Source organism: Aspergillus tubingensis, assembly GCF_013340325.1.
Source record: "Aspergillus tubingensis WU-2223L DNA, scaffold_3, whole genome shotgun sequence".
Lineage (NCBI taxonomy): Eukaryota > Fungi > Ascomycota > Eurotiomycetes > Eurotiales > Aspergillaceae > Aspergillus > Aspergillus tubingensis.
Window position 1 is genome coordinate 1,201,218 of NW_023336277.1, and position 27,431 is coordinate 1,228,648.

The 27,431-nt window shown below is 49.2% G+C and overlaps 10 protein-coding genes and 2 non-coding genes across 12 annotated transcripts; 4 read left to right on the forward strand and 8 right to left on the reverse strand.

Annotated features, from left to right (window-relative positions):
• Positions 1 to 10: 10 nt before the first annotated feature.
• Positions 11 to 1,736, reverse strand: AtWU_01582 (carboxylesterase; the record flags this gene model as incomplete). Its single annotated transcript, XM_035496696.1, has 4 exons — positions 11 to 165; positions 238 to 1,191; positions 1,241 to 1,468; positions 1,529 to 1,736. The coding sequence occupies 4 exons, from the start codon at positions 1,734 to 1,736 to the stop codon at positions 11 to 13; spliced, it is 1,545 nt and encodes a 514-aa protein (XP_035352589.1).
• Positions 1,737 to 2,552: 816 nt separating this feature from the next.
• AtWU_01583 (fungal specific transcription factor domain-containing protein) lies at positions 2,553 to 4,776 on the reverse strand (the record flags this gene model as incomplete). Its single annotated transcript, XM_035496697.1, has 5 exons — positions 2,553 to 3,066; positions 3,156 to 3,752; positions 3,810 to 4,219; positions 4,271 to 4,470; positions 4,533 to 4,776. 5 exons carry the CDS (start codon positions 4,774 to 4,776, stop codon positions 2,553 to 2,555), a joined length of 1,965 nt encoding a protein of 654 aa, XP_035352590.1.
• Positions 4,777 to 5,499: 723 nt separating this feature from the next.
• Positions 5,500 to 6,414, reverse strand: AtWU_01584 (LEA domain protein; the record flags this gene model as incomplete). The annotated part of the gene is made up of 3 exons (XM_035496698.1): positions 5,500 to 5,842; positions 5,915 to 6,084; positions 6,142 to 6,414. 3 exons carry the CDS (start codon positions 6,412 to 6,414, stop codon positions 5,500 to 5,502), a joined length of 786 nt encoding a protein of 261 aa, XP_035352591.1.
• A 1,333-nt stretch (positions 6,415 to 7,747) lies between these two features.
• AtWU_01585 (FMN-dependent alpha-hydroxy acid dehydrogenase family protein) lies at positions 7,748 to 9,533 on the reverse strand (the record flags this gene model as incomplete). Its single annotated transcript, XM_035496699.1, has 7 exons — positions 7,748 to 7,816; positions 7,876 to 8,326; positions 8,384 to 8,454; positions 8,512 to 8,966; positions 9,036 to 9,217; positions 9,279 to 9,473; positions 9,523 to 9,533. The coding sequence occupies 7 exons, from the start codon at positions 9,531 to 9,533 to the stop codon at positions 7,748 to 7,750; spliced, it is 1,434 nt and encodes a 477-aa protein (XP_035352592.1).
• A 281-nt stretch (positions 9,534 to 9,814) lies between these two features.
• On the forward strand, positions 9,815 to 11,305 carry AtWU_01586 (alpha/beta hydrolase; the record flags this gene model as incomplete). Its single annotated transcript, XM_035496700.1, has 9 exons — positions 9,815 to 9,877; positions 9,934 to 10,134; positions 10,190 to 10,427; positions 10,482 to 10,633; positions 10,683 to 10,735; positions 10,807 to 10,854; positions 10,925 to 11,035; positions 11,095 to 11,192; positions 11,256 to 11,305. 9 exons carry the CDS (start codon positions 9,815 to 9,817, stop codon positions 11,303 to 11,305), a joined length of 1,014 nt encoding a protein of 337 aa, XP_035352593.1.
• A 550-nt stretch (positions 11,306 to 11,855) lies between these two features.
• On the reverse strand, positions 11,856 to 13,079 carry AtWU_01587 (leucoanthocyanidin dioxygenase; the record flags this gene model as incomplete). The annotated part of the gene is made up of 6 exons (XM_035496701.1): positions 11,856 to 11,937; positions 11,993 to 12,134; positions 12,201 to 12,512; positions 12,568 to 12,721; positions 12,804 to 12,982; positions 13,043 to 13,079. The coding sequence occupies 6 exons, from the start codon at positions 13,077 to 13,079 to the stop codon at positions 11,856 to 11,858; spliced, it is 906 nt and encodes a 301-aa protein (XP_035352594.1).
• Positions 13,080 to 13,498: 419 nt separating this feature from the next.
• AtWU_01588 (MFS general substrate transporter) lies at positions 13,499 to 15,478 on the forward strand (the record flags this gene model as incomplete). Its single annotated transcript, XM_035496702.1, has 8 exons — positions 13,499 to 13,552; positions 13,608 to 13,811; positions 13,867 to 13,961; positions 14,029 to 14,630; positions 14,695 to 14,934; positions 15,005 to 15,162; positions 15,217 to 15,337; positions 15,393 to 15,478. 8 exons carry the CDS (start codon positions 13,499 to 13,501, stop codon positions 15,476 to 15,478), a joined length of 1,560 nt encoding a protein of 519 aa, XP_035352595.1.
• Positions 15,479 to 16,401: 923 nt separating this feature from the next.
• AtWU_01589 (FAD/NAD(P)-binding domain-containing protein) lies at positions 16,402 to 18,133 on the reverse strand (the record flags this gene model as incomplete). The annotated part of the gene is made up of 3 exons (XM_035496703.1): positions 16,402 to 17,089; positions 17,140 to 17,954; positions 18,014 to 18,133. 3 exons carry the CDS (start codon positions 18,131 to 18,133, stop codon positions 16,402 to 16,404), a joined length of 1,623 nt encoding a protein of 540 aa, XP_035352596.1.
• A 694-nt stretch (positions 18,134 to 18,827) lies between these two features.
• AtWU_01590 (transcription factor domain-containing protein) lies at positions 18,828 to 21,620 on the forward strand (the record flags this gene model as incomplete). Its single annotated transcript, XM_035496704.1, has 5 exons — positions 18,828 to 19,014; positions 19,064 to 19,695; positions 19,802 to 20,332; positions 20,386 to 20,498; positions 20,585 to 21,620. 5 exons carry the CDS (start codon positions 18,828 to 18,830, stop codon positions 21,618 to 21,620), a joined length of 2,499 nt encoding a protein of 832 aa, XP_035352597.1.
• Positions 21,621 to 21,851: 231 nt separating this feature from the next.
• Positions 21,852 to 21,967, reverse strand: AtWU_r8. The gene has a single exon (XR_004775254.1). It is a non-coding gene; the product is annotated as a 5S ribosomal RNA (ribosomal RNA).
• Positions 21,968 to 23,366: 1,399 nt separating this feature from the next.
• On the forward strand, positions 23,367 to 23,438 carry AtWU_t36. Its single transcript has one exon. It is a non-coding gene; the product is annotated as a tRNA-Arg (tRNA).
• Positions 23,439 to 24,019: 581 nt separating this feature from the next.
• AtWU_01591 (transcription factor domain family protein) lies at positions 24,020 to 25,807 on the reverse strand (the record flags this gene model as incomplete). Its single annotated transcript, XM_035496705.1, has 1 exon — positions 24,020 to 25,807. One exon carries the CDS (start codon positions 25,805 to 25,807, stop codon positions 24,020 to 24,022), a length of 1,788 nt encoding a protein of 595 aa, XP_035352598.1.
• Positions 25,808 to 27,431: the final 1,624 nt, after the last annotated feature.

Here is a 27,431-nt window from a genome sequence, read left to right on the forward strand (position 1 = left end):
TTGATCTTCACTATTCCCCGAAACTACTTGCAAGGTGATCACCGATGTACTTGATGCCCTCCGCGCGGTAAACGTCCGACCTAACGTATGAGAGATTCGAGACAGTATTGTCAAAGAGAATTATTTCCGGATTATCGATATTGTATCTCGGCCAGTGGACATTCTCTAAGAAAACGGTTAATTCAGCACTTGTTTGAAATTGCGTACCAATCATAAAAATGGGTTGTGGGCCCTTACCTCCAGAGTAATTTGGGTCCAATGTTGTCACAAAACTGACCCACATTCTTGACATAACTGTGCTCAGGTGTGAATAACTATCCGGTATGCTCTCCATGGTCGTCTTGTTGAAGTCGTACCACACGCCATCACCGTTATGAAAGACGTAGGGCATTTCTGAACCATGAGTGGCCCCGGCATAGGATCCAGCAGCAGGGCCATTCCCAGGACTGACAGCGTCAAACCTGTAGCTATACACCGAGACATTGCGGGATGACCATGCCTGGCTAGCAAACCTACGTGGGCCATGGATGTTTACATCACCCTGAAATGCGGCCACACGCTTGTATTGCCTTCCATATCCGGACGGTGGCTTTTCATCCATTATGGCGGGGATCCCAATCTGAGGGATGTTTGGGTACAGGGCCTCCAAAATATCAGTGGTAACGTTGTCGAGGCCCCAGTCTTTGACTAGCTCTCGAAACTCGGCATCCGTGTTGACTCCCGTTACAGCAAATGCTGTCCCTTCGTCAGCGTTAGCTCCAATGAGGTATGGAACTTTGACAAATTTGCCCTCCTGAAGCTGAACCGTGCCACTTCCTTCAATGAAGTCGTCATCTATGACAGGAATGAATTTCGCTCCGCTGAGGCCTGATATAGAGTGCTCGGGTACAATAGACGTGTTATCGAAAATACTGTGCAATGTATCAGTTGGGATCGTTCGGAGACAAGCCAAAGTATCCGTTGCCGAACTGCAGCCCGATGCATTCACAATGCCATCATAATAGGGCTGCCAATCGTCAGGTGTCGGATAACGTTGATAAACACTCGGGGCACCACTTTCACTGATTGCTGCACGGAATATACCATCATCACGCCCTCCGTAAGCAACCAGATGCGTGCCAACACTATTAGCGCCGGCACTTTCACCCCAGATCGTAACCTGAGCAGGGTCGCCACCAAAAGCAGCAATGTCTAAGTCATGGTCAGACCTGTACTATAGGTTCAGTACATATATACGTACTCTCTTTTATCCAATGCAGAGCTAAGCGTTGGTCTCTAAGTCCCAGGTTCCCTACTCCGGCTTCCTTCATCTCGTTGCTCCACATGAAACCCCAGCAATGAAGACGATAATTTAGACTGACTGCGACAATGGGCGTTCCCATTTGGACTGACTGGTCAACAATGAAGGAAAGATTGTACTGTTTCTCTGATGAAGAGCCGGAAGTGTATCCGCCGCCATGAATCCAGACTGCGCCCGAGTGTAAGGTCAGTTCTAGCCTTTATGACAAGATCCGGGATGATTACTGACCAGCAACGGGCAGACTGCTATGGAGAGCGATGCTTGCTGGGCGGACGACATTCAGTGTAAGGCAGGCTTCGGAAGCACCCTTAGTCTGATTAAACCCGACACAAGCGGGTGAGTATTCCGTTGCATTTCTTGGTACCGTCCAGGAGGTGTTCATTGGCCGTGGGGTCTGCAAGCGAAGTTCGCCAACAGGTTGCTGTACATAAGGCATGCCAAGAAAGAAGTCTTGATCATAGTCTGGGTTGTGAACTCCATAATAGGTGCCATTCTGTACAGTAACTGAGGGGTTTGGAGTTATTCCTGGGTGTTCTACTTTTCCGGCACTTGCAATCAATGGAAGAACAAGTGCTAATAGAGGAAGCGATGGAACAAGCATCATGGGGCCTTTCCTGAGAATATGTGAGCTTCGATTTGTTGAGGTAAAAAAACGTTCTTGCGTGACTAGAGGGCATTTACATACTAATTAACTAACCGAGATGAGGAATATAGTCGGAACATAGCCGGAACATAGCCGGACGTTGCTCCACGTTTGAAACTTTATTAGAAAGCCAATGTATGAGTCATTTATTTGCTTGCTAACTACTAGCCGTGCTACTTACTCACTTTGGATGAAACGGTTTATTGGACTATGGTACTAAAGTAAGATACCACGTATTTCCGGATCTGCAGCGGAGGTAACATGAGAAGAGCAATCAGCGCGGAAAACGCCCGCTATTAGCTGCTGAGAATCGAAGCCGCATATGAAGGGAAATGATGTCTTCTTACCAATCAGACGAGCCGGACCGATCAGGGTATTCAGAGCCCTCATCTCACATTCTCTTACCGTCTAGTGCAGCATGGGTTAAAATCCTAGACCTTGGAACGCTGATGCCAGAAATGCAGAGAAAGGCGGGTGGATGTTAACCATTGAGGCAGGGGTCACAGTGGTCTTGGCCATCAGTTGACGCATACTAAGCACTGCTCGACATACAATGTTGACTGGGTGATTAAATGCTTTAAGAACAACAAAGAGCAGGCAACAGGAAACTCATTCGACCGTAAAAAAGAACTGATCGAATGGATCGATATCCATTAACAGATCCTCCTCGAGTTCCATACCATCTATATCACCCCAATCACCAAGATCATGAAACATCTGCGCACCATGTGTCCCGTTCAAAACTGGATCTAATGCAACCTCGCCTGTCTCAGCACTCCGGATTGCACCAGCCAACCAATCATCGTTCCAGACAGTGTACGAATCCTCTCTATCCCTAGCATGCGCAGTCGAACCTCCGTCAACGGTAGGATCTATCATGAGGATTTGGTCCATGTAGTCCTGTACCGTGCGGTAAACCTCTCCCGCGACGCGGTTGCGGAACTTTGTCACTGCATCATTAAGACTGGTCAGGATTTGATGGTAAAGCCGGGCCTGTGGGCTAGTTCGGCCAATATCATCGAGGAGATGTAAGGTGCTGTTGAAGAGACTCTCAATGTCACGGCGAGGTTCTCCAGCAAACATAGAGAAGCCTAGGATAAGGCCGGCGCCAAAAATCCAAGCTCTATGGGTAGACATTAACATCAAGTCTTTTCAAGATTAGGTTTGAGAGAAAGGAGTCTGAACGAAGCGAGGAGGTAAAAGGGGGCATACTTGAGGAGACAAAAGTTTCGAAAAACGAGCCCCGCCGACTTTGCCCGTCGACACATATCTATCATGTATAAGGAAGAACTTACGCACACCTGGGCCAGTTTGGATACTTTATTGTTCTTAATAGCGACATCAGAGGCCTCATCCGGGTCACTGATCAAATGGTCTGGTGCTTTCCCACGAAGACGAGATACGAGATACGCGATCAGATACGGCCGGGTTACGAGGATTACCGCAAAGTAGTATAGGCAGGAAACGTGAACGCTTCCAACAAGTCGCTGCCGAGCTGCAGGTTCCAGGAATGGTGGGCCCTGGGAAACACTCCGGAACTGGCGGAGAGAGGCGGGCAGGCTAGAACTCCATTTCCGGAGTTGCGAAAGCAGGCCCTCGGCTGTGGGGACGTCGAGAAGCCCGCCATTGCTGAGTGTGTCGACGATATTAATGAGTAAAGTGCATCCGTTGCCAATGGCATAGAATGCTGACTGAGGATTCAACTCATTGGTATCCGACATACTCTGCACTAGGGGGAGGCTTCTTGGCCTGGACAAAACAAAGCTGCTGAGAATATCAAGATTACGCATGCTGTGCCAGATTCTTCGTCTGCCAGGCTGTGTCAGTGTACATCGTTGGCACTAGCATTCAATTGCTATAACTCACCTACTTTCACAGTCTTCTTTGGAGAGCGTACTATCGTAACCCTCAATGCTATGAAGCTCTAGGATTATGGCTGCTCGCGCAGCTACCCCAAGAAACATTGAAGCGGCATTTCGATTGCAAGCCCCCAGCATGTAAAATGCCATTAGCAAAAAAAGCCGTACAGTCCCGATGTTCTGGCCCATCAGCATGTCGTTGAACGCTGCCTGGCGTGCACGGCGGAAGTACTCGTTCGCTACCTGGGAGTCTCTATCTGATCCTCTAATCTGGGCACCAATAGATAGAGCGACGCCTATGGCTGCGACATCCTCCCGCCTCACAGCTGCAATCGATGTGGGCTGCCGCGAAGAGGTGTGTGCTTCAAGTAAGGTCTCGACCTCCTGGGCTGTGAAAAGATCCAGAATTCCGCTTGTCTGTGTGCATTTTTAGAGACGATAGTAGCAGGCTTCATCCTAGGTACTTACTGCCTCATAATAATATTCTATGTATGAGTGAATTCTTTTGGGCTCGATATTCTGATCGTCCTCGGTTGTAGAACAAAAATCTGTATCAATTATAATGTGGTGTCGCTCAGCATCCGTAAAAGGCACCGAACCCACATAGGCCTTTATAGTTTTCCGGAGGAAATGTAAGAATGACATAGCGGAAGTCTCGCCCACATCAACTACAAGAAAGCATGGTTTAGGTTCTCGAGATTCTGTATCTGGCTCATGGATAGTTCCACACCTTTTGTTGACTGTTCCGGTGCTAAAGATAACCGCTCACGCAAAGAGGTTTCAGGGGGATGTGTATCATCACTCCGTGACTCGGGTGTGACCATCTCAGATACTAGGGTCTCAAACTCGAATGGTGTATTCTCATTCTCAGCGGCAGTAGCACTGTTACTCTGCGAAAAGCCATCCTGCCTGTCAATGGCCCGGCTGTGTGGATTCCGTACGGCATCACCCGTTCTCCGTTTGCGACGGTCCATACCAGAATAAGCACATGTATGAGCTTGTCCCCGTCGCATACATGAGGAACATGGTCGTTGTGAGTCGCACCGGATCTTCAGGATCTTGCAGGTCTGACAAGCGTGGCTGGACCGTCGTCGATCTTCCGGGCGCACTTTTGGACGTGGCATGGTCGGGCAAACGTATTGTAGGGTTTGCCGGTTGTGAAAAAAATAGGGATTCTAACCAGGTCAGTGGGAGGGCTCCGGGGAAGATACTCGGAACTGCGTCTGAGCTCTCCAATGTTTATTTGTCTTTTCCCAATCATTTTGGGGCACAGATCCTACCCCGCACTAGAGGCTGGGCGTTGCTGTGATAAGTCCGAGATGCAACAAACGGTTAGATAAGGAGAAATCAAAGGCAAAAACGACGTCTCTGAGTCTTATCTGTGCTTTATGTATGCTCTTTTGCTTGTATGCGGTGCTTTCGGCCCTGATAGTGGAGTGATAAAGAGTCTCGGGACCTGATTACGGGGACAATCGGCAGGTATGGTGTGCCTTATGATAAGATACCCATTACATCAATCACTCTATTCCTTTTCGGTTAATTCTTCGGGAGAAAATTATATAAATAGAGTTGTCGATGGATGGTACCGTGTGTGAAAGATACGGCCCACACCATCGATCCCTTAGCCGGGCGGCCGGGCATTTCCCGCCCGTTATCCTCCCCCTTTTCCGTTCCCTTTTGCGGTCAGAACACTTCCGTTAAGCAAGTTTTGGGGACACCGTCGGTTGAACCGAGTCCACTTCCCGAACCGAGTGCTCAAACATTCTATTTGATTCCACAGAATTCCTATCCCTCATCTTCTTCGCTGTGTCGCGCCCAGCTCCTGGTACTCTATACTCAAGTTTCGTCTTGGTGCCCATATGCACACCCGTAGGCGCGGGGTGTGTCCAAGGAAGATATTCTGGCATGAGCCCTAACTGAATCAGAGCAGTGAGTTGATCCCACGCAATGTGCTCGTGGTACAGCCGGTCACCCCTTATGTTGACAACTGCGGTAAAAGGTATTTCTAGTTTGCGACCAGTGGGTGGGATACCAGGAAGCCTGCTACAGATTAGTTCGAGCAGAGCAAGCAATTGGGTTGCGAAATAATAGTAAGATGGAATAAGTCCTTACAGCCAGTCAATCTGGGTGTCGTGCGTGAACTTGTATATAAATTCATCAATGACACGATCAATACCCACCGTCCGACTGATAAGCTCAAGTTCCGCGTCTTCGGGATTATTGAAAACAAAGTGGTTCTGGTAGAAGTATGAAAGGCGATCCCTTCCAATACCTCCCGTTAACTGCAAGTTGCTCAGCTCAGTATCTTGTTAATAAGAGTTCGGCACTTTGGATCTTACCGTGGGAATATGATTCACATACGGCTCTTGCACCATAGTTGCCATCGTATGAGGTACAGAGCGCGTCTCAAACTCATGATACGTATGTTCTTCCCAGATGGCCTCCAAATCGAAGTATGGGCCCCCCATTAGAGGTTTCAGGAAGCTTAGGTTCCGTGTGTGTGATACAGACTCGGCGGTGTAATCGAACGCCGGCTGAAAAGGGGTGGCAAACTGATATGTACTGACAGCTGCGTATCCATACGCCTGGCAGTTCTCGGTGTTGGATACCATTTTTGCTGTCGCAGATGCTCCAGCCAAGTGCTGAAGCATTGGGAAGACTGGTTTGGGGATCGGCGAATCCACATTCCCATATACCACCACTCCGACAACCTCCTGGTGAGCGTGCGCTGATGCAGCGACCTTCAGCCATGCGTCGGGGTCGTATGCTGGAACAGAGATGTTAGCTGCAGTGGTCAAGTACGTAAGAGTACTGTACTTACCGATAAGTCCAACTTTCCCCTTGGGCTTGCAGTTGTCGCAACTGGACAACGCTTCGAGGGCAGAGGATATGCCATCTTGTTCATCCTCCAAGGCAGCTAAGCATACTGCCGCCACCGCGTAGCCTTCTTCAGCCCATTTGAGGAACGGTGAGGGAACTCCATCGTCTAGACGCACACCTCCGAGGTCTCTCCCAGAAGTCAGTATGATCATACCAGGACCCGTGCCGAGGCGTGACAGAGGGTGTAGCAAGTAGACGCCCGGTGCATGCACTTGTTGATTTGGCACAGGGAGGCTGGGGGGAGGGTCGATTGCTTGGCCGGTCATGTTTGTGTATTTTCCAGGACAAATTGGTTCTATATCGAAGCTTACGACTGTTGAAGCAGGTGGGAAGTCGAGAGCGTCGCTGTCATGAGCCAAAATAAAGTGATCAAGCAATGCTACCAGAGGGCCATGATACCTGATATCATATACGGATGATTCAGTCGCCATTTTGCTTTCTATCAGCCCATAAAGCTGGTTTTCCGGGTATCGTATCGGTTGCTCATTCGGAACCGGCGTTGAGATTGATTGCGATGGTACGTTTTCCGCCGCTGTTCGGCTACGCGCCCGGATGTCCACGGACAGAATGCTTCCGCCCCGGAGTTCAAGAATGTCACTGTTATAGCGAAGCACGGAGTAGAAATGGTCGGGACTGGTACGGAGAGGAACCGCGGCACGAAGACAACAGCCGCATAATAGGATAAGGGTTCCCATACCCGTACTTATCCTGGAATTAGGTTTTCCCACCTAACATACTGCTTCAGGTACAAAGATAGCGCTTTGATGTAGAACTGATTCTCTCCCACCAAAGATAATTTCTAAGTCTGGGCGTTTGGGGTTCTGTGTTCACTATGCTTACGAATCGAATATTCTTCCAATACACCAGATGACTCGTTTCCTCTAACTGCAATCAATTTCTACTATAGATTGAGGGATCTCATAGACTATCTTATGAAATACTAGGCGGATAGACAGACTCTTGTCTGAAGAATGTCTAGCAAAGCTTTTGAGCCTTAAGTGGTCCTCCATAACTGAACTCTGCCCACCGATGAAAACGCGACGCCTGTAGCCTGATAAATGCACACTAGAGATTAGAGCGGCCACGGGGAAGCGTATTCTGATTGCTAAATGCGCTGATCTGCCAGTCGAATTCCTTGTGTTAGTGAATGATGGCGGTTTGAACACAGAATACTCTGATTTGACCCAACTTACATAAGAAGGATTCAGCGAGTCAACACTGGCAACTCCCAGCAAAGCCATGGTCGTCTCAACTTCATTCTTCAAAATTCTGATTGCCTTGTCAACGCCTGGCTCGCCAAGTGCCAAGGCGTAAAGAAATGCTCGCCCCAGTCCGACGCCTTTTGCGCCTAAAGCAAGAGCTTTCACAATATCAGAACCACGACTGATACCCCCATCGACAATAACGTCACAACGGCGAAGGACTTCGGGGCAGTGGGCATGGATGGCAAGAAGGGTATCCACAGCAGAGGGAGCCCCCTCGAGCTGTCGTCCTCCGTGGTTTGACAGCCACGGATGTACTCCGTACTTCATGCATAGTGCAGCATCTTCCCAGGATTGAATGCCCTTTATCGCAATTGGCAGATCCGTTATCTTTCGTAACCACGAAACTGCGGACATCCAGTCAAAGTCGGGGAAGAGGTGGCTATATCTCGTCAGGTCATTTTCTCATCAATCATATCCGGACTTATTGGGAACGCACGACCGCGAAACTGTAGGACCACTGGCAAACGCATTGTCTTCACCCTCTTCATTCTCAGAAAGCTCCTGTTCCTGTGGAAAAGGGTTGTTAATCCTTGAAATAGAACCGCGAGAGAATGATATGCATACCCTGATGATTAAACGCACATCACGTTCTCGCTTGCCAACTCGAGTGGCATCAACAGTTAAAGCAAACCCCCGGTAACCCAACGAAATAGCTTGTTTTATTTCCTTCTCCGTCACGGAGAGGTCCTCCAGAGCATATATCTGCCAGTACAATGTCTGCGTGTCCGCACGCGCATCTGCCAACTGTTCCTGCGAACAACCGGTGTTGTTCGGTACCCAGTGAAGAATGCCATGTTTCCCAGCAGCTTTGGTCAAAGCCAGGTCTCCACTCGAATGTGCCAGCTTACCACCACCTGCAGGACAGATGAAAAATGGCGCTGAGTATTTCGTTCCAAGAATGGATGTCGTTAAGTCGATGGCCCGGATTGGTCTTAAAACTCTCGGACAAAAGCGGATACGTTTCCAACTATTCTGGTTCCATTGAACAGTTTCTTCATCTTCAGCGCCAGATTTGAAAACTGCATGTCGCTCCAAATGCATTGATTAGCCACGGAGACAGCATTTCGTCTTCCTCTGGTGGTACTCACAGGCAAACGAGCGCGCAGGTAATATTTGAGAGGCAGAGAGTTCAAAGTCGTGAATGTTGACAACGGATCTCAAAAGTGAAGGGATGCTCTTCTGAAGACTATTTTCCGAGGAAGACATCTTCATTTGTGCCGAGGCGGGTGGGGTATTCATATCGGAATCTGCAACGGGGCCGAGATGGGCTCTATTCACATATCAGTACAGCCGCGCAGTAGATAAATTTCGAATCAGGGGATTCCTCGTACTCTCGCGGTAGATGTTTCTCAATCACGTTATTTGGGTGGATGGGCTCGAATGCTTCTGTTGCATCCCGCCCAGCATATTTCAGGATGATGCTTGACCCGCCAGGATGGGAGTCCAAGTACGAGCTCAGGTCGTAAACATTTCCTTTTATGATAACCAAGCATCGGTCTTTCGACCTGTGCTGGCTAACTTCAGCTCTAGAGGGTATTAGCAGCTGTTCACGGAATCCAAAAGCCTCTGACTCACCTGGTCAACATGTTCGTATATCCTAGGTGACCAACTTTTTTGTCGCTACGAAGCTGAAAGCTGTAATTAATTAGCTCTTAAAAATGATGGTCTTATTGATTGATTGAATGTCCGTGCATTGATCACGGTTTCTCCAGTCCGGAAAAGGGTCATACTTTATCTCGGCTAAGGGCCGGCAGCAGTATGTGGGGCACGGATATTGCCCCTGCAGCATACACCTTCTGTCTTACTATATCAGAGATATTAGTTCTGCCTTGATGAGAACTAGGTCCCAAGTTCAAAGACAGAAATAATGGAGAAAGTTTTCGCCAAGATAGCACAAGATACCACCAAGTTCGATCTTGGAGATGAAGAAGTACAACTTCATGCCTGATCTAACGATAACCTCAACTTCAAGCTGACGAGGTACAGGGCTGGAGAAAGTTGTATGAACCTTTATATCCCAAAGCACCGGACAATGTCGGAATAGTGAAGGACGAGCAATACGGACCGGCCGAGCGTAACCGATTGGATGTATATTTTCCTGCCGAGGAAAAGCCGGGAGGACATCCTGTTGTACTCTTCGTTCACGGAGGGGGGTTTTTCTCTGGAGACAAAGGATGGAGTGAAAAGGTACTTGCATGCTACAATGAAAACACCCATCCAATTGCTTACTCACCGACACAAGTGCTGGGGTAATGTGGGATTTTACTTTGCGCAGCGTGGATTCGTCACGGTTCTCGCAAACCATCGACTCGTCCCGCACGTTGTCTACCCTGGAGGGGCCGATGATATGCAGCTTGCTCGGGAATGGATCTTTGAAAATATTGCAAAGCAAAAGTACGGCAGAGGATCACCGGAGAAGGTCATCCTTTTGGGTCACTCGTCCGGTGGGGCACATATCGCCATGAACCTCTATGCCGCAGGTGATGAATTCCTTGACAACACTCACCATCATTCATTACTGACTCGAGAAATAGGGGATCCAAAGCGAGAATCGAAAGTCCCACTGTTCCCCCCTGTCGCGGGTGTTATCTACCTAAGTGTACCATTCTGGTTTGATCGGAGAAAGCCTGTGCGACAGAGGGTCATCCGCCACTATTATGGATCGGATGCTGAGGAGGTCTGGGGTGTAAGTCAAATGAACTCGGTGTTTTATCAGATTCTAAACTGCATTGCAGCCTGTTTCTGCCCTAGGTCTCTTCAGAAATTTACCAGACGACTCTCCATTGTTGTAAGCATATTCTACTTCTCCTCTTACTAACTATATTACACCCAAAAACTCTGCGCTGACAATGTGAGTAGGGATTCTGAGCATTTGCCGGTCTACATCGGAAGTGTCAAGTGGGAGGTGTAAGTCACGGAGATGTTAAATGAAGAGCCCATCGGTATGCAAAGCTGACCTGACAATAAAAACTGCCAGAAAAGAAACAGCTGATGCCACTGTGGCTTTTTTCAATGCCTATCGTGAACGGAGCAAACCTCCAGGAACGCTACCAGTGTTCCATGTACAAGACAGACATAATCATGTCAGGTCAGTTATGAGTTTTTCTGACCCTGGTCTTCCATTGTCGGTTCTAATGCCTTTAACAGCAACGTCCTATCCATTGGAACTGAAGATTCTGCACAAGCGGAACGACTATTGGACTTCATGCAAACTTGTGTGGCAAAAGTCGATCAAAGAATTCAGCGTACGTTTTCTGTGGATAGCTAGCCTAACAATAAGGGTGAAGTTTGTTAACAATCTTTGACAGATGAGAATGGGACCATTAGTAAGGAAAGTCTACGCTCTGGCCGCCTTTAAATGATCAATGACATGAAGTGAGAAGGAAGGACCTTGGTCAGAAGTCGAATTTCACATTTCTAAATGTTGAGAAGAAGAATAGTAAATAAGATATATACATTAGTAAATAAAAGTTATTAGCTTACTATCTAATGAAAGTACTTATAGATAGTAAGACTGAACAAGGAAGCAGAAAAGATAAAGATAGAATAAATTTAGCAGGAATAGACATGTTGTGAACTTGCGACAATCTATGTGCTAGACTGCCCAAAGCCCCCCCAAAACAATGACAAAGTAGACGAAGAATTTCGGAACGATTCGATACCAAGCCATCCTTGACGGCATACACAGAGTATCTCTCGGACTAGGCCATCATCGTCCAAAGCAACTATAAAGGGTAATACTTTATTTTCCTAAAAGTCTATTGCATGCGCTGGGCTTACAAACTGATGCATAACGTTTCATTGCTCATTCTGATATACGTGGGGAAGTGTAGAGTGGGCAAGGGGAGCCTCGTCTGCTAGTAGAAAAACATCGTAATGCAGTAACTATCACGGATGTCATACAATTATCAGTTTGCAGTTACACTCTGCTGGTAAGCAAAGTTTCGCTCGACTGACTCCTTGAACCACTCCCCTACACTCTTCGGGGGGCTGAGAAACGTCCAGGGTTAGCGAGCTATCCCAACATAAGGATGTCTGAACTTACTATTTCTTTTGTGGGCCCTGCATAATATAATCGCGCCTTCCCTGGTTGAAATATGCAATTGAGTAACGTGATGGCGATTCTCCTACATCCATCGCTCGCACTCGGTGGAAGGTCGATTTCAGGCGGTCGTCCGACCACGCCACTGTAGAGGCATTTTATGTTAGAACGCGTACCCCGCCAATGATCCAACGCAAGATGTTTGACTCACTCAGCATGTCACCGATGTTAACAACAATCTGTCCGGTTTTGGCGGGGAGAGGACTGAAAACGTCACCCATTGCGAAACTCGTATGCGATTCACGGCCTGGACAGATCTCCAAACCATCTTCACCATCTCGCTGGAATAGTAGGGTAAGACACCCGATGTCGGTATGACTTCCAGCCCGCCAAGTACCAGCAGCATCTACGGTGGGTGGATAATGGATCAGCCGTAGCTGCGTGAGACAGTCAGGCTTGGTCACATCGTTTGCGACACAGAAGTAATCGGATGGAAATCCCAGTGCAGTCGCAAAGCAGGTAACTACCCGATCTGATTAGACTTGGCTAACATGTTGCACTGTTGAAGCGGCACGTACATAGTTGTTCCGAAATCATCGCACATTTAGCCATGAAGTGAGCAGTAGTATCCCGAAATCCTGGGACATCCTCATCGCTTGGCCAGTGAGACCCATGTTGGAGCCAGAGAGATTCCTTCTGGTCATACAAGCCAGTGCTGGGGCGCCGCTGGGCCTTTGTGTAGTCAGTATATATCACTCTCGCCCCTCTGCAGGAACGCGTCGCTTGCCTTGTATTCCCATCCATTATTAGTAACGTTACTATGAGGAGTCTTCCCCTTGACGTCCGATGGCAAGTCAAAGAAGGACTTTGATATGGCAAATTGCTGCTCGATTTCTTCAACGGAAAGTCCGTGGTCAATCAGTGTCAAGAATCCGGCTGTTTCGGCAGCATGCACCAGTTGTTGGGTAATCTCATCTTTTCTTCTCTCGAAGTCTATTCCAGAGAGACTCCGGTGTTAGTATCTCTTAATCTCTGCAGCGTTCTCCCACTTACCGTCGAGAGAGATGACAGGTACCACGCGCTCGGCCATTCTGGTAAGGCTTTGTTGACAGACTGGGTTGTACTATGCTTTAGTGAGGGGATATATAATAATGCTTGCACTTGGTAGAGCGAGATCAACTACTCTGAAGGGGTTCTATGAGTTATAAAACTGTCTCTCTATTCTGTACATCTGCCTCCATTTGATAACCGAATGGTACATAGCCGTGATTGTCCATATCCGACGGGAACGCCACGACGTACCCATCCGTCAAATATCGTATCGGCACTTCTCTGAGTATATCCGATGCTCTTATCACCATATCGGTGCGATATCCGCTGTTCCTTAGCTGCAGTTACAAACAACGGGTCACACCTCTGGTTTGAATAGAAACCACGGAATTTATATCACGGTGTGCAGGAGCGTCCGTCGGACGTGGAACGATAATCTCCATGTACTGCTTCCGCAACATGTCGGACATCAAGAAAGCCGAAGTTAGCATGGGAGACGTCGAAGTTGGGGTTGTGAGTACCTTTGATAAACACTGAAACAACAAGTATTACGTTCTGATTGCTTTAGGGATACAATCGTCCGATTGGTTTTGCAGACCTGGCTCACCACAAGATCAAGCTGGATGATGCTCGACGGTCAAACGCCCTCAAAATTCTTGCGGAGCAAAGAGTTGAAATCGATGTTGCGTCGCCCGCAGCCAAGAAGCTACTCCGCAGGATTGACATGCGAATAATGCCACTGGTACTCGGCCTTTACACCCTCCAGCTACTCGTTAGTACAGATCTGTGACCGCCTCCCACGTCGTACCTAATGTTCCATACCGCAGGACAAGAATAGCTTGTCATACGCTGCATTGATGGGAATCAAAGAGGACACACGCCTCACTGGAAACCAGTACGACTGGTTGGGATCTATCGTCTAGTATGTAGAGCACTCGCTATCAGAAAGTCTCTTCCGTCACTGACCCATGATCTCATTTGTGCTATAGCTTCGGATATCTGTTTGGCGAGATCCCGGCGGCATTTCTAATGCAGCGCGTGCCAATGGCTAAGTACCTCGGTGTCATGAGCATGCTTTGGGGGACTGTCGTCACCTTGCACGCTGCCTGCCACAATTTTGGAGGGTTGGCGGCGGTTCGCTTTCTCCTGGGATCCATTGAAGTATGCACAACGCCCGCTATCCTCTATGTTACTAGCTCCTGGTACAGTCACAGTGAACAAGTTACCCGAGTTGCGATCTGGTATTCGGCTTCCGGTTGGGCTCAGGTTTTTGGAGGTTTCTTTGCCTGGGCTATCAACCATGCCACTGGATTCAAATGGGAAAGTCTCTTCATATTCTATGGCGGCCTCACATTTGTTACGGGGGTCATAATTTTTTTCCTTCTTGCCGCATCGCCAGTTGACGCTAGCTGGCTATCCGACAATGAGAAGGCAATTGCCCTCGAAAGAGTCCGAGATAATAAGACAGGCTCTGAGATGTGGTCATTCAACTGGGATCAGCTGAAAGAGTCCCTCTGCGATCCCCGGCTGTATCTGATTTTTCTACTGATGGTTTCAACTGGGCTTCCCAATGGTGGCTTGACAGCATTTGGTATGTTCACTTTTTCTAGAAGATGTTCCTGACTGACAGATAATCTCTTGTACCTCTTGTGCAGGGCCAACCATCATCTCGGGATTCGGCTTCGACGATAATACCACCACGCTTCTCAGTATGGCTCCAGGCGCATGCGCGGCTCTTGGCACGGTTCTGGTCACTGTCGTTATAAAGTGTACCAATAGAACTATAGGTGGTATCTTTGTAATAGTTCTTGGTTGTGTTGGGGTCATCATGATGTTAACCATACCGGAAAATGCCAATGCAGCTCGTTATGGAGGCTACATCCTCACAATGCAATGTGCGTCTTGACGGGAATCTACACCAGATGAGCCCCTATTAGATCGCTTTATTAATCTTTCTTTACTTAGACCCAAATGCCATATTGGTTGTCCTCGCCTTCATTACGTCTGGTGTCGGTGGGAGTACCAAAAAGCTCGCGTTTGGTGCGTCCTATCAGCTTGGATATGCGGTTGGCAACATTTGCGGCCCCCAAACGTTTCGTGCAGACGAAGCACCCCACTATTATGTACGCTTTCGTTTCCCCCAACCATTTTTATTACCTAGTCTGATATAAGAACAGACGGCGAAGTTCACCATGTTAGCATTCTTAGTATGCACAGCCATCCTGTTGGCTTCCATGGGGATTATCCATTGGCATTGGAATCGGAAGCGCGACAAGCAAGACGCTCTAGATGCCCAAAGTGCGTACCTTTCTACCCTATCACCATTATTGATCTCTCTTCTTACCAGTTACAGGGCAAATTGTTCGCGAAAGTGTCATAAACGAGGAATTTGCGGATCTGACGGATTTCCAACTTCGCTCATTCAGGTACCCTTTGTGAAGGAGGATATTGCGATATACATGCTGTCAACGCACTAGGGGTGCCTCAGCTACATAACTAAGAGATGATATCATGACTAAGCCATGTAATGCGAACCTGAAATAATGACCAATTGACCTGACAGTTGAAGGTTTGCTGGACTATGCTATCTGATCCCACAAACAAACAGCTTTGCGGTGTCGCCTGTAGACATATGTCTCCGTAAGCTTCGATGGGTGTAAGAACGCGCTGGGATTCACGACGTGATAACATTAATCCGAACAACATGTTTCCTGGATATAGTTCACGTGGATTCAAACGAACGCGGAAAAGGGATAAATAACACGCGAGGCAGGGTAGATCTGAGGGGATTCTAGAGCGTGCTGGGTGCATTATAAAACTTTCCAGACACGGCGATATTGACGGATCATATTAACATCAAACACGGTCCTGAGGTCTGGTACTGAGTCGAGCTCAGAGGTAGTTTAGATAAGCATTTATACAGCAGAGATTTGCACCCATGATTGGGTGTCTAAGATCTCAAGAGTGGATACAATGATACCTCTTTCTAGTCCGACGTAGCCTGTTGTCTGCGGGATGATCTTGATTATATATTTATTGAGGGAAAGTGATTAGATCTTGCTTTTCAGGAACACGACCTTGTCACTTGTCCCAAAAGTAATTGCGTAGAGAAAGGAGAACCAAAAGCAGTGGAACACACAAGAAAGGCGATAGAAATAGAAGTTCTGGGGATTAATATGCAAAAAAAGCAGTTGCTGAAGCCATTTATTCCTAGAAGAAAGAAAACTAGATTCTGATGGATCGACAAGGCGATCTCAAGCTATCTTTGTTCTCTTCATTTGGGCCTCCTTCCACTCCTGGTTGATTCCCCGATAATCATGAATCGTATAACCCTCAAAAATCTCCTTTCTTAGCGTAGACTTTCATTTCTGATTAAGTCCCAGATCTGAGAGCAGCATATCTGCATATGGCACAGCATCGTAGACAAATTCCGGATACCATGCCGAGAACCCACAGGGATAACGATGCTTTCCGTACCGACTCAAGAGCGCTGTTTGATGATAAACGTCTTCTCTATCGATGGCAATTCTTCCATTTAAATAAGCAAATGTCCACAACGCCTGGCATTCCGCGATTATGACGTTGCTCGTGCTGTGGACCATCTTAACATATGCAAGAGAATTATCACCTTTTGACGCAAGCGATGGTGGCGCAATGCCGCGGTATAGGCGGAAGGGGCTGACGTCTTGTTTGTAGGGAATCCCACGCGGAGGATTGCGGAGGTATGGAAAGCGGCTTAGGATCTCCTGGTCTGCTTTGGTGTCAAGTATATTCCAGAGCTTCTCTTCTTCTGCGCTCAGGTTGCTGCTTGGGATGCCGAGACTCGCATCGAGGCCCTCGGGTCTATACTTTACCGATGGGGCGAGCTTCCACCCGGTGATGGCGACTAGGGCGTCTGTTTGAACACCGGTACCGTCTGCAAAATTGACGATTCCGGGACCTGATAAGTGGTCAATATCCTTCCGTATGATCTTGACCTGGCCGGTGCGAAGATAGTCGTGAATATCGGATGGGTAGTTGAGAATTCCGACCCGAGCAGACCAGAAGAGACTTTCCAGGCGTTAGTGACAACTATAGGAAATAATAGACTGATTTCATACCTTTCCAGGGGTTCAAGATGCTCTAAGCATTCTTCTTTGCGATATCCATTTAGGTCAATAATGTCTGTCCTGATTCCCTCCCAAAACTTGTGCACGATGTATCTGCCCAGGCGAGTTTGATGCAATGCCCTTCTGATCCAGCTGAATCCATCAAAGTCACCAAATATGCATGGACTAAACCATGTGAAAAATCTCATGGTGACTAGAAACTCTAGTTTTGTTTTGGCCCCTGCGAATTTAGCCCATGGTGATGCCATCCAAACTGCGCCCCCTCCGGACTCGCGTATAACCCAATCCACCTTTTTGCCATTCGATGCCATTAGATGCACAACATCGTATCCTGTTTTCGAAGCACCCACAACGGTGACAGAATTAATATTAGGGTCCTGCGCAATACGCGCTCCCTCCTCACGCAGTTGGACATGGTTTATGACCGGTCTTTGGAAATCCCCAACCCCGCGGATATTGATCGGGTTAGCGGTCGACGACAATCCTGTGGACATGATAAGTTTTTGACATGAGTAGATCACGCTTTGCGCTGGATCCTTGGTTGTCGTAAATAAGCGCCAGCCTTGATCGAGCTTTTCAACTTCAAGAACTTGGATTTCGAAATGGATCCGTCGACGGATGTCGAAGTGGTCCGCGAAATCATTGAGATATCGGTGCAGAACATATCCAGGGATATGACCGTTTTCAGTGATTCCATATTTGGCGCCCATGGGGAAGTCGGTGAATTCATATGTTCCCCCGAGGTTGTTCGTTTTCAGGCCTTCATAGCAATTTTCTTCGGACCAGACGCCTCCGATGGTCGGTCGCTATCCTGTAGATTAGACCCTATTCTTGGCGGAAAATAAGAACCATCTTAGGGACTTACCTTTTCCAGAAGCACAATATCTGTTTGCGGTGACAGTTCAAGATAGGTTTTTGTGGCTGCGAGACCACCTATTCCTGTCCCAACCACAATTACCTCTGTAGCTCGGTATTCAATTGGCATCTTGGAAATTTTATCTGGGAAAGCCGCCGAATAGTTGTCTAAAGAGATGTTTACTCAAAGCTATACGTCAAGTGTTGTTATCCTCTTCTCCTTATATCTCTGCTTTCCCAATCTTCCTACACCGTGTCTGGAGGACGCAGGGCTATGATTCGGACTCTACACCAAGACCCTAGTTAGGTGGGGATAAGTTCATCAGCGTTATGGTATCTGAACCTTGCGTGGGGCAAGGGTGGGGAGTGCGAAGGGGAAAACTGCATAATTGTCCCCATTGACTAGGTGCATTATCCGGTAGTCCAGTCGGCTATAGAACAGCACCCGGGTAATCCCCACTTTCGGCTCTTATCTTGCTTCTTCGGCACAGGGACAGATAACATCCTCGCCAAGGTATGAAGGATCATTTGAGTCCCTCAGACTCTGCCTATGTAATAATTTCTGTTATTGACAGAGATCGCATCTGATTGTTCCAAAACACATAGGCCGAACGACGAAGCCCCAATTTTGACCTTTGTATGGAGGAAAGGACGTGCACACGGGCCCATTAGCTTCCATCCAGAGAGCCAACTGTGAAGCATAACCTCAACCTCAACTATCTAACATCCATTTTTCTGCAATCGACGAGTTTATCATAGTTCTCTGTTCTATGATCGCAACCACACCGCAAAATCTCAAGCGGAGGGAGCATTAGGACGCAAGCATGACTCTGGGCAAGAAAAAACCACAAGCTACTTGCTCACGAGAGAAGCATTATCGCTGTTCCATGGCAGGGTGTGATAAGACCTTCACCCGGTTGTCTCACCTCCAACGACACTCGCTGAACCACTCAGAGACCCGCTGGGTCTGCGGTCGATGCCATGCCTCGTTCAAGAGATTAGACCTGCTGGGTATGCATTAACGGTCTAATTTAGCGACGTATTCTAATTTTTCTTATAGAACGACACAAAGCGCGCCACACGGTCAAGGATGGTCTGGCCGGTGGTGCAGGGCTAGGCATACTCCAGACCCGCCGGAAAACTATTCCTGGTTCCCATATGGCTAGGGTTCCACTCTCCCCTCGGCCTTCGGGCCTGGGGCAGGATACAGACAAGGTCGAGCCCTTCACCAGACCGGCACAACCTGGTTCCTCTTGTCAAATCGACGCCCAGATTCAAGATGGAGGCACGGGTGATAATGCAGTTGCGGGTCAACAGCTGTCCGGACGCCATTCCCTGAGTTCTCAGCCACAACTGGATGCAGCGCCCATTGCGAATACTGACTCTTTAAACATGGATGAACTAATTAATATGTATTACGACACTTCCTTTGATGCGGTGCACTTTGATGTAATGGGCTTGGCCCTCTCGCCTCTAGCCACGGGTCAGACTCTACCTCAGATTGAAGTAGAGGAACAGAATCACCACCAGGAGGTACAGAATCTTCACCCTACCCCTGACAGGCCGGTTAGCCGGGAGTGTACAGAAATCCAGTCCAGTGGTCCAGAAACGACCATACCAAGACATGATACTCGGTCGGCATGCATTGTGCAGAACACCACTAATATCACCCCATTTCGACACGATCCAATGGTAAGAATATACCTACGTCTAGAAAGCATATTCTTCCGCCGCCCTAGGCTGACCATTATGGCGATGTGGGCATAACGTGCTGTGGATGCTGACCACTCGACAACAGTGTCTCGAGCCCCTTATACACGACGTGTTCCTACAGAATGATGAGAATGGGGAGGCCCAAGATGTCACTCTCCCAGGTGGCAGGATCGCCCTTTCCGTTTCCAAACGAGATGAGATTCTCAGGCTTCTATCAGAAATACGTCCAGTGACACCAGAAGGCACCATTATCGATGGCAATACAGCGCTCTTGTCGATAGACAATATGCAAGACTATATCAGTCTATTCTTCCGCTTTTTCAATTCCTCCTACCCGATGGTCCATTTGGCGACTCTTGACATAGAAGGAGGAGACCCTGTCTTTCTACTCTCCATAATCATTTTAGGTCAGACATACAAGAACAAAGACACTCATCAACTGTCCGTGTATCTATACGATGCCCTGGTGCCGTATATCCTTAGCGGACTGATGAGCGTCCCGATGCCCGATCTATCGATGCTACAGGCTTTTCTTATTCTTGAATGCTATGGCATGTATCGAGCTGGCCCGTATCAGCGCGAAAACGCTATGTTGATTCACACCCTTCTGTTTGGTGTGAGTATGCACCAGGTTGTTGAAACCTTTCATTTGCTCATGTGTAAGCTTAGGCCATTCGGCGGGTATCCCGATACCATGTTCGCGGGGGAATAATGCTCCCTAGTCACCTAGTCCAACCCGACCTGGACTGGAAGAGCTTTGCCAACGCCGAGCAATATAAAAGGTATCTAATCCAAGCTACTTTTCTTCTAGTGCGCCACTTCTTCCTTTTTCTATTCTTCCCTTCTTTTTCTAACCATCTTCTCCCAGATTAATTCTCTTCGTCTTCATGTGGGACACGCAAAACGTATCCTGCTACTCCGTGATGCCTAACATGTCCACACACAACATCCAAGTCCCACTTCCATGTTCCCAAGAGTTGTGGGAAGCGCCCAGCGAGACAGCCTGGGAACATATCCGGAAATCTCACACTGAGCCGGCATACTTTAATAGCATGATCAAAGACCTCATCCAAGACGGAGATAAATTTCAAAGCTTGCCAATGGACAGTTTATCACTTACGCTGGTTCTTCATGGCATTATGTCAATGTGTAACGATATTGCGCATTTCGATAACCAGTCTATTTATCTAAGCGATATAGACCACGGCGGGGAGCAATGGAGACCATGGCGAAGGAGGATGGCCCATGCCCTGGAGACGTGGAAAGCACACTACGACGCCTACACCATGTGCCTATTTCAAAGCATCGGAGACAGGAGCAATCACAGGCAAGAGAGTGTTGCCACTCTGGCACTGTACCATACCGCACATATTGTAATCAACTGTGAAGTCCGTCACCTGCAAGCTGCTGCGGGGGCTAAGGCTATCTTTGGACATATAGTGATGCCAGAAGATCGCCATATATCTGAGGACTGGATTAGGAATTGGGTCAGCACAAATGCGACCGCCGCAGAGCAGGCAGCATGGCATGCGGCGCAGATGATGCGTGAAGGGATTCTCAATTTGAGAAATTGGGATGTGAACGGTGTATTCCACTACCCGTGGTGCTTGGTTATAGGGACGCTGACGTGCTGGGCGTTTCATTGCTTCGGTGGCGGGATTTCAGATGCCCGTGAAATATGTAGACATCCTGAGAGAGACATGCCCCAGACACAGTCTAGGGTGTTGATGAACCATATGGTCTCGCTAATGGGGTCCGTATCCCCAGCGAATATTCGCCGCACTTTGGGAAAGTGCTGTACGCATGGTCTTACTGTTGAAGTCGCCCGGTACTTGAGAAGTGTGCGTTGGACTGCGGCATATGAGGCCATGAAGCTACTGATGGCGCTATCAACCAGGTCCTGATTCAGTATCATCACACTTAGATCTTTTCTATTTATGATCGAAGCTATCTGGCCAAACTATTAGAAGGAAATGCCCAAAAATGGAACATCAGTTGCTTCTCAAGCGTGTTGCGGTCGATCCTTACCATACTCTTGTGTATGCATATGAACCCTCAAAACAATTAGCCATCACGAAGAGTCGGATTTTAGACTTTGATCTTTTTCCTTTTCACGCCTGCCAAATAAAAATAAAAACATACAACAGAAGGGATTCGCTGGTGGTCACCCACCCAACTACTAACCTCCCGGCGTGTGGCTTAAGTACGGCTGAGCGGACGGGAAGCCCTGTTTTCCACACCCTATGGTCGTATGTGCTCGGACTAAGCTTGGAAGGCTAGATAAGAAGGCTTGACTGATCTAATAACTAAGTCCCTTATGGAAGCCGACTTCAAGGACTAACCAGATCTATCATTGTGCATTCTAAGCATGTCCAAGCTCAAGTCAATGCCAAGACCATGACTATAACCTCACCCATTTGGCTCGCAGACACAAAGATACATTGTATCACAAGGCATATAAGTAAAGCCTTCGGTTCAAGCAATTGTATAGCCTAGTGCTTAGTAGAGAAAGCGCAGGAAGTATCTGATACGCGTGTTGTTTCTGCTAAACGAATTACCGGTACAATTACTTCGCAGCAATACAGGGGCAAAGAAGATATTTAGTGGGCATACCACAGCAGAATTGCTTGGTCCATATCTGAGCCACTCAAGCAAGCATCCGCTAGATGACTACATCGGAACCCAACCAAGGATTTCGTTCAATGGTATATTCGACATCGAGTGCGAATATGTTGGTTACTCGGCGGCATACTGAACACGCGAGATGCGCCGTTAGGGCGACACAAGGGAACACTAATTTGGAGCGGAAAATTGAATCTATTCTGGGTATACTTTCCCAGCCTGCGCGAAATAGATGGTAGATCCATTGACGTAGCTAAAACAGTTCATCTACCGTGTTTCTGGACTTCGCGGTGTCGTTGGGGTACAGGTTCTCCCTCCTGGAGATGTGGAGATAGGCAAGCTGATACAGATGTTCGAAAAATCATTGTAAAGTGCCTTACCAACACAAGTGACTCTTTCTGGCAAGTCATCAAAGAAGGGGATAGTCTCTACATTCAGGAGAAAATTGTAGTTGATTTGTCACCATTGGTAAGAGGAAACCTGGAATTACTAATGCTCTTTGCTCACTGCAACATATCAGCCCATTCAACTTGGTATTTATTCAAGCCGGGAATACTCGCTGGGTTCTGACAGGGGTTCTCGCAGAGGCTAAGCATGATTAGTGGGCAATGCGAGCGCACCAAGGTCGGGCTGGAGAAGGCTTTTCAGACAGTTGAGGAGAGTGTCAGTGGCATTGTCAAGCTTATTGATGGTGCCACGCGCGAGTCCATGGGAGCCCAGTTGCGGGTCTGGGATGGTACCGTCTTTCCGTGGTAAATGGCCCTCATGCTAGCAGTTATTAGCTGGGTAGAGTTGCTCTTTACCTGGAATTATCTTGTACTATTGCTTGAACCGGTCAAATTCAAGATCGGTTATCATAGTAGTATAAGCATGCTTTCAAGGGCTTACCACTTGGGGTTGGACAGTAAGAAACCACCGCGATACCTATTGAAGAAACCCCCCCATGAGTGGCCATTGAAGGTGACTGCGGCTGCGAACGCTTTATTTTGGATTATATAACATTTACCTGTAGCATATTTTCAACAATTGGCCTGCTGGCCCAATGGTAAGGCGCTTGACTACGGATCAAGAGATTGCAGGTTCGAATCCTGCGTAGGTCATTCTTTTTTGCTTTTTTGTTTTGTGGCTAGCTCGGCTACCCGTTATAGTGACTGAAGAGAGCCGTTTATCTTGTCGCTTTTTTCTTTGGTACTCACTTTTTTCCTGTCTCTTGCACAAGTAGTCCCTCTGAGATCACTCACACTCTTCAGAAGGCTAAATAAACGATATTACTTCGTCTTCTAAGTACTGTCCAGGTAAGACGATCATTACTACTCATAAAATGCTCAGTAAATGCTACTGAAAACTACATGTTAGAAAATGAAGCAAGAATATCTATCAACAGGCTTGAATTCAGATTATGACTATGACAGACTGGCCTGGATCCCCTCAATTTCAGTGTAAGTAGGACTCGTCACAAAGGACGACGCAAATAATTAGACAATATAATCATGAACGAATGACAGCATTGAACCCATTCCCATCCCATAAGATATACCTAAATCATTTTGAAACAATCGATTCCCGGAGGTTCGAGGTAGTGTGGTGTCACTATAGAGCGATCGATCGATACCAACGCCGTAACTCCTATTGACTTGTTAGCAGCCAGGCCAAAGTCTCGAGATGAAGTGTGATACATACCTTAAGCAGAGAAGTTCAGGGACGCAGAAGCCTTCGCATTAGCGCTAGCAGAGGCCTCAGCGCTACCACTAACGGAGGCCCCAGCACTAGCGTTGGCATCAGCATTTCCGCTACCGCTGGCAGAGGCATCGGCATCCGCGCTGGCAGAGGCGTCTGCATCCGCGCTAGCATCCGCATCTGCATCGGCATCAGCTCCGGCATCGGAATCGTCGCTGTCGTCGCCGCCCGTGGATCCTCCAGCCGTGATGCTGCCGCTGGCGCCGCCGTAAGGACCGAGAGAGACGCTGGTGGAGGCACTGACCCAAGTGGTGGTGGCGCTGGGAGCTTCCGCAGTGGTGGGGGAAACACCGACGTCAGTATCGTCATCGCCGCTGCCAGAAGCTCCGGCACCGAGAGAAGCAGAGCCGGATCCGCTGCCGCTCACATCACCCGAGGCATCGCCGGAAGCACCGAGATCAGCACCCGCACCGAGGCCAGCAGATCCAGATCCAGAGAGACCAGCGGAGCCAGATCCAGAAAGGCCGGCACCAAGACCAGCACTAGCGCTAGGGCTAGCACCGACGCTGCCACTGGGGCTGGCACCAAGACCAGCGCCAGCACCGAGACCAGTAGATCCAGAGCCGGAAAGACCAGCACCGAGACCAGCACCAGCAGCGCCGGAAGCACCAGCGCCAGCAGCACCGGTAGCGCTACCACCAAGACCGGCAGAGCCACCAAGGCCAGCAGCACCCGAGGCACCGGCACCGAGAGATCCGGTAGCACTTCCTCCAAGACCGGCACCAGCACCAAGGCCAGCAGCGCCGGAGGCACCAGCACCAGCAGCACCGGTAGCGCTACCACCGAGGCCAGCAGAGCCACCGAGGCCAGCAGCACCCGAGGCACCGGCACCGAGAGATCCGGTAGCACTTCCTCCAAGGCCGGCGCCAGCACCAAGGCCAGCAGCGCCGGAAGCACCCGCGCCAGCAGAACCGGTAGCGCTGCCACCGAGACCAGCGCCCAGACCGGCAGAGCCACCAAGACCGGCGGAGCCACCAAGACCGGCGGAACCGCCGAGACCAGCAGCACCGGAAGCACCAGCGCCAGCGGAGCCAGTAGCACTTCCTCCAAGACCAGCACCAAGGCCGGCGCTGCCACCCAGGCCAGCAGAGCCACCGAGGCCAGCAGCGCCAGAAGCACCGGCACCAGCAGCACCAGTGGCACTTCCACCCAGACCAGCGCCGAGACCAGCGCTACCACCCAGACCAGCAGAGCCACCGAGGCCAGCAGATCCACCAAGGCCAGCGCCCAGGCCAGCAGAGCCCGAGGCACCAGCACCAGCAGCGCCAGTAGCACTGGCACCAAGACCGGCACCGGCGCTGCCACTTCCACCCAGACCAAGACCGGCACCCAGATCAGCGCCCAGGTCAGCAGATCCACCCAGGCCAGCGGAGCCACCAAGACCGGCAGCTCCCGAAGCACCAGCACCCGCAGCACCGGTAGCACTGGCACCGGCACCACCGCCCAGAAGGGCACCCAGACCAGCGCTGCCGCTCAGACCGGCGCCGAGGTCAGCACCGAGACCAGCACCAGCACTTCCACTACCGCTGCCGCTACCACCAAGGCTGGCGCCCAAGTCGGCGCTGCCGCTGCCGCTGGCACTGCCACCGAGACCGAGACTGGCACCCAGGCCGGAGCTTCCCAGGAGGCTACCAGCGCCGCTGAGGAAGGGAAGGAGGCATGGGATGGGGATGGCGGAGACGGTGGCGGCGGTGACGAGGGTCGCAGCGGAGACTCTGTAGAAGCGAACCATTTTGACTGATTGATTTCGGTTTCTGTGATCGTTAGTACTGTGCCAAGCATGATTGGAACCGAAGATCAGCAAGTGGTAGGAAGGTTACCTTCGAGAAACGGGAATCGAGAAGAACGAGAGTTGAACGGAATTATTGAAAATTTAAACACAGAGATCGATACGCCACAGGCGATCTGAAAAGCAAACGAGAGCGAGAGGAAAAAGAGAAGAAAAGACTGGTGAGAGGGATGAGGATGGGATGGAAAGAAAGTCAACCTGATCGGTGGTGGTGATAGAGGCTATATATGCCTTTTTGCGTCGAAAGGTTCCCGTCTTCTTCTCCCGCATCGCGGAGGAGAGCCATGGCTGTCTCCCCGTGGATAGGGGCCCGTGAAACCGCGGTGGTTTGATAGTGGCTGCTCGTGTCAGTGTTGAGTTTCTAAGAAAAGTGTCCATGGCCTGGTTCGGACCTGCCAAGCATCTTAGTGAACCGTAGAATGAACCATCATCTGGGTTTTTCGACGGGCACGGACTTGGTAGACTGTGGATACGGTCAGGGACGATGGGCTCTCCTGGTACTGGAACATCTGCATTGATCAAAATGGGCACAGAGCCGGCACTCAACGGGGAATCAGAGCTCCGAATCAGGCAGGGAAGACCGGCTCAGAACCTGGCCGGTGTCGCTGCGTCAAAACGTGCTAGAATTGTGACCCAGAGATCGAGATGAAAAGAGGTTTTCGATCTGGGATCGAGAGAGTCAATGCTTGAGCATTGTTGATGACCTGAATCAGGGGTCAATGGCTTGAGGTTGTCCATAGTGATTAGATGCGCTGATAGTATAGACTACGTGTATGAGAACGAGAGCACCAAACGAGTCACTACTGATGCCTGAGCATTGATAGTGAACTCCGGATAAACGTAAATTCCTTGACAGCAAGAATTGATGCAAGACGGGCTGGAGAGCAGTGGAGGTGTATCACGATCGTGACCCCTGCGCTAGCGATCTGCAGCCCATGTTTGGAGTTTGCCCGAAGATGGGGGGATCGGCTGGTTCTTCCGGGCGTTGCGGATGATCCTCGGAACTGCCCCCGTTTAGGCTTCCTATGTCTTTTCTGATCGGCAGGAACACCAACTCAACTCTCCAAGTTTATTCATTCACTTACTTCAGCTCGCACCTACAGCTTCGACCTTATTCATCTTCTGTGTATACTCAGTTGCGGTTACTATTTTACTATCTCCAAGTTCGCACCCCTTTCTTCTATCTCCCCTGAGCTAAGAATAGCCCATCCAATGAGGACCCGCTGTTTCGAGCCAAACCCTATTTTGGCCTCGTCTCACCCTGAAACCCCACCGTTCGCTCGACCTCGACTTCCCAACTTTGGGGAGGTCTCTACATCCTCACTCTAGTCTGCAAAGCTAAACTTGAATTGGAAATGGTGTCCGCTTCCAGGAACCACCCATGCAGACCCCGAGCAGCGAACCCGCGACCACTGAAGCAGCCTAAAATTCCCGAGACCAATAATGAACCCCTAAAGAAGAGGGTCTAACGGAATAGTCCCTCCAGACTATCCACATGGAAGCTTAGCACGCAAGAAAGAAGCACTTTAGAGTTCACAATTCTCACAGTCGCCAATGTAGTCGGAAG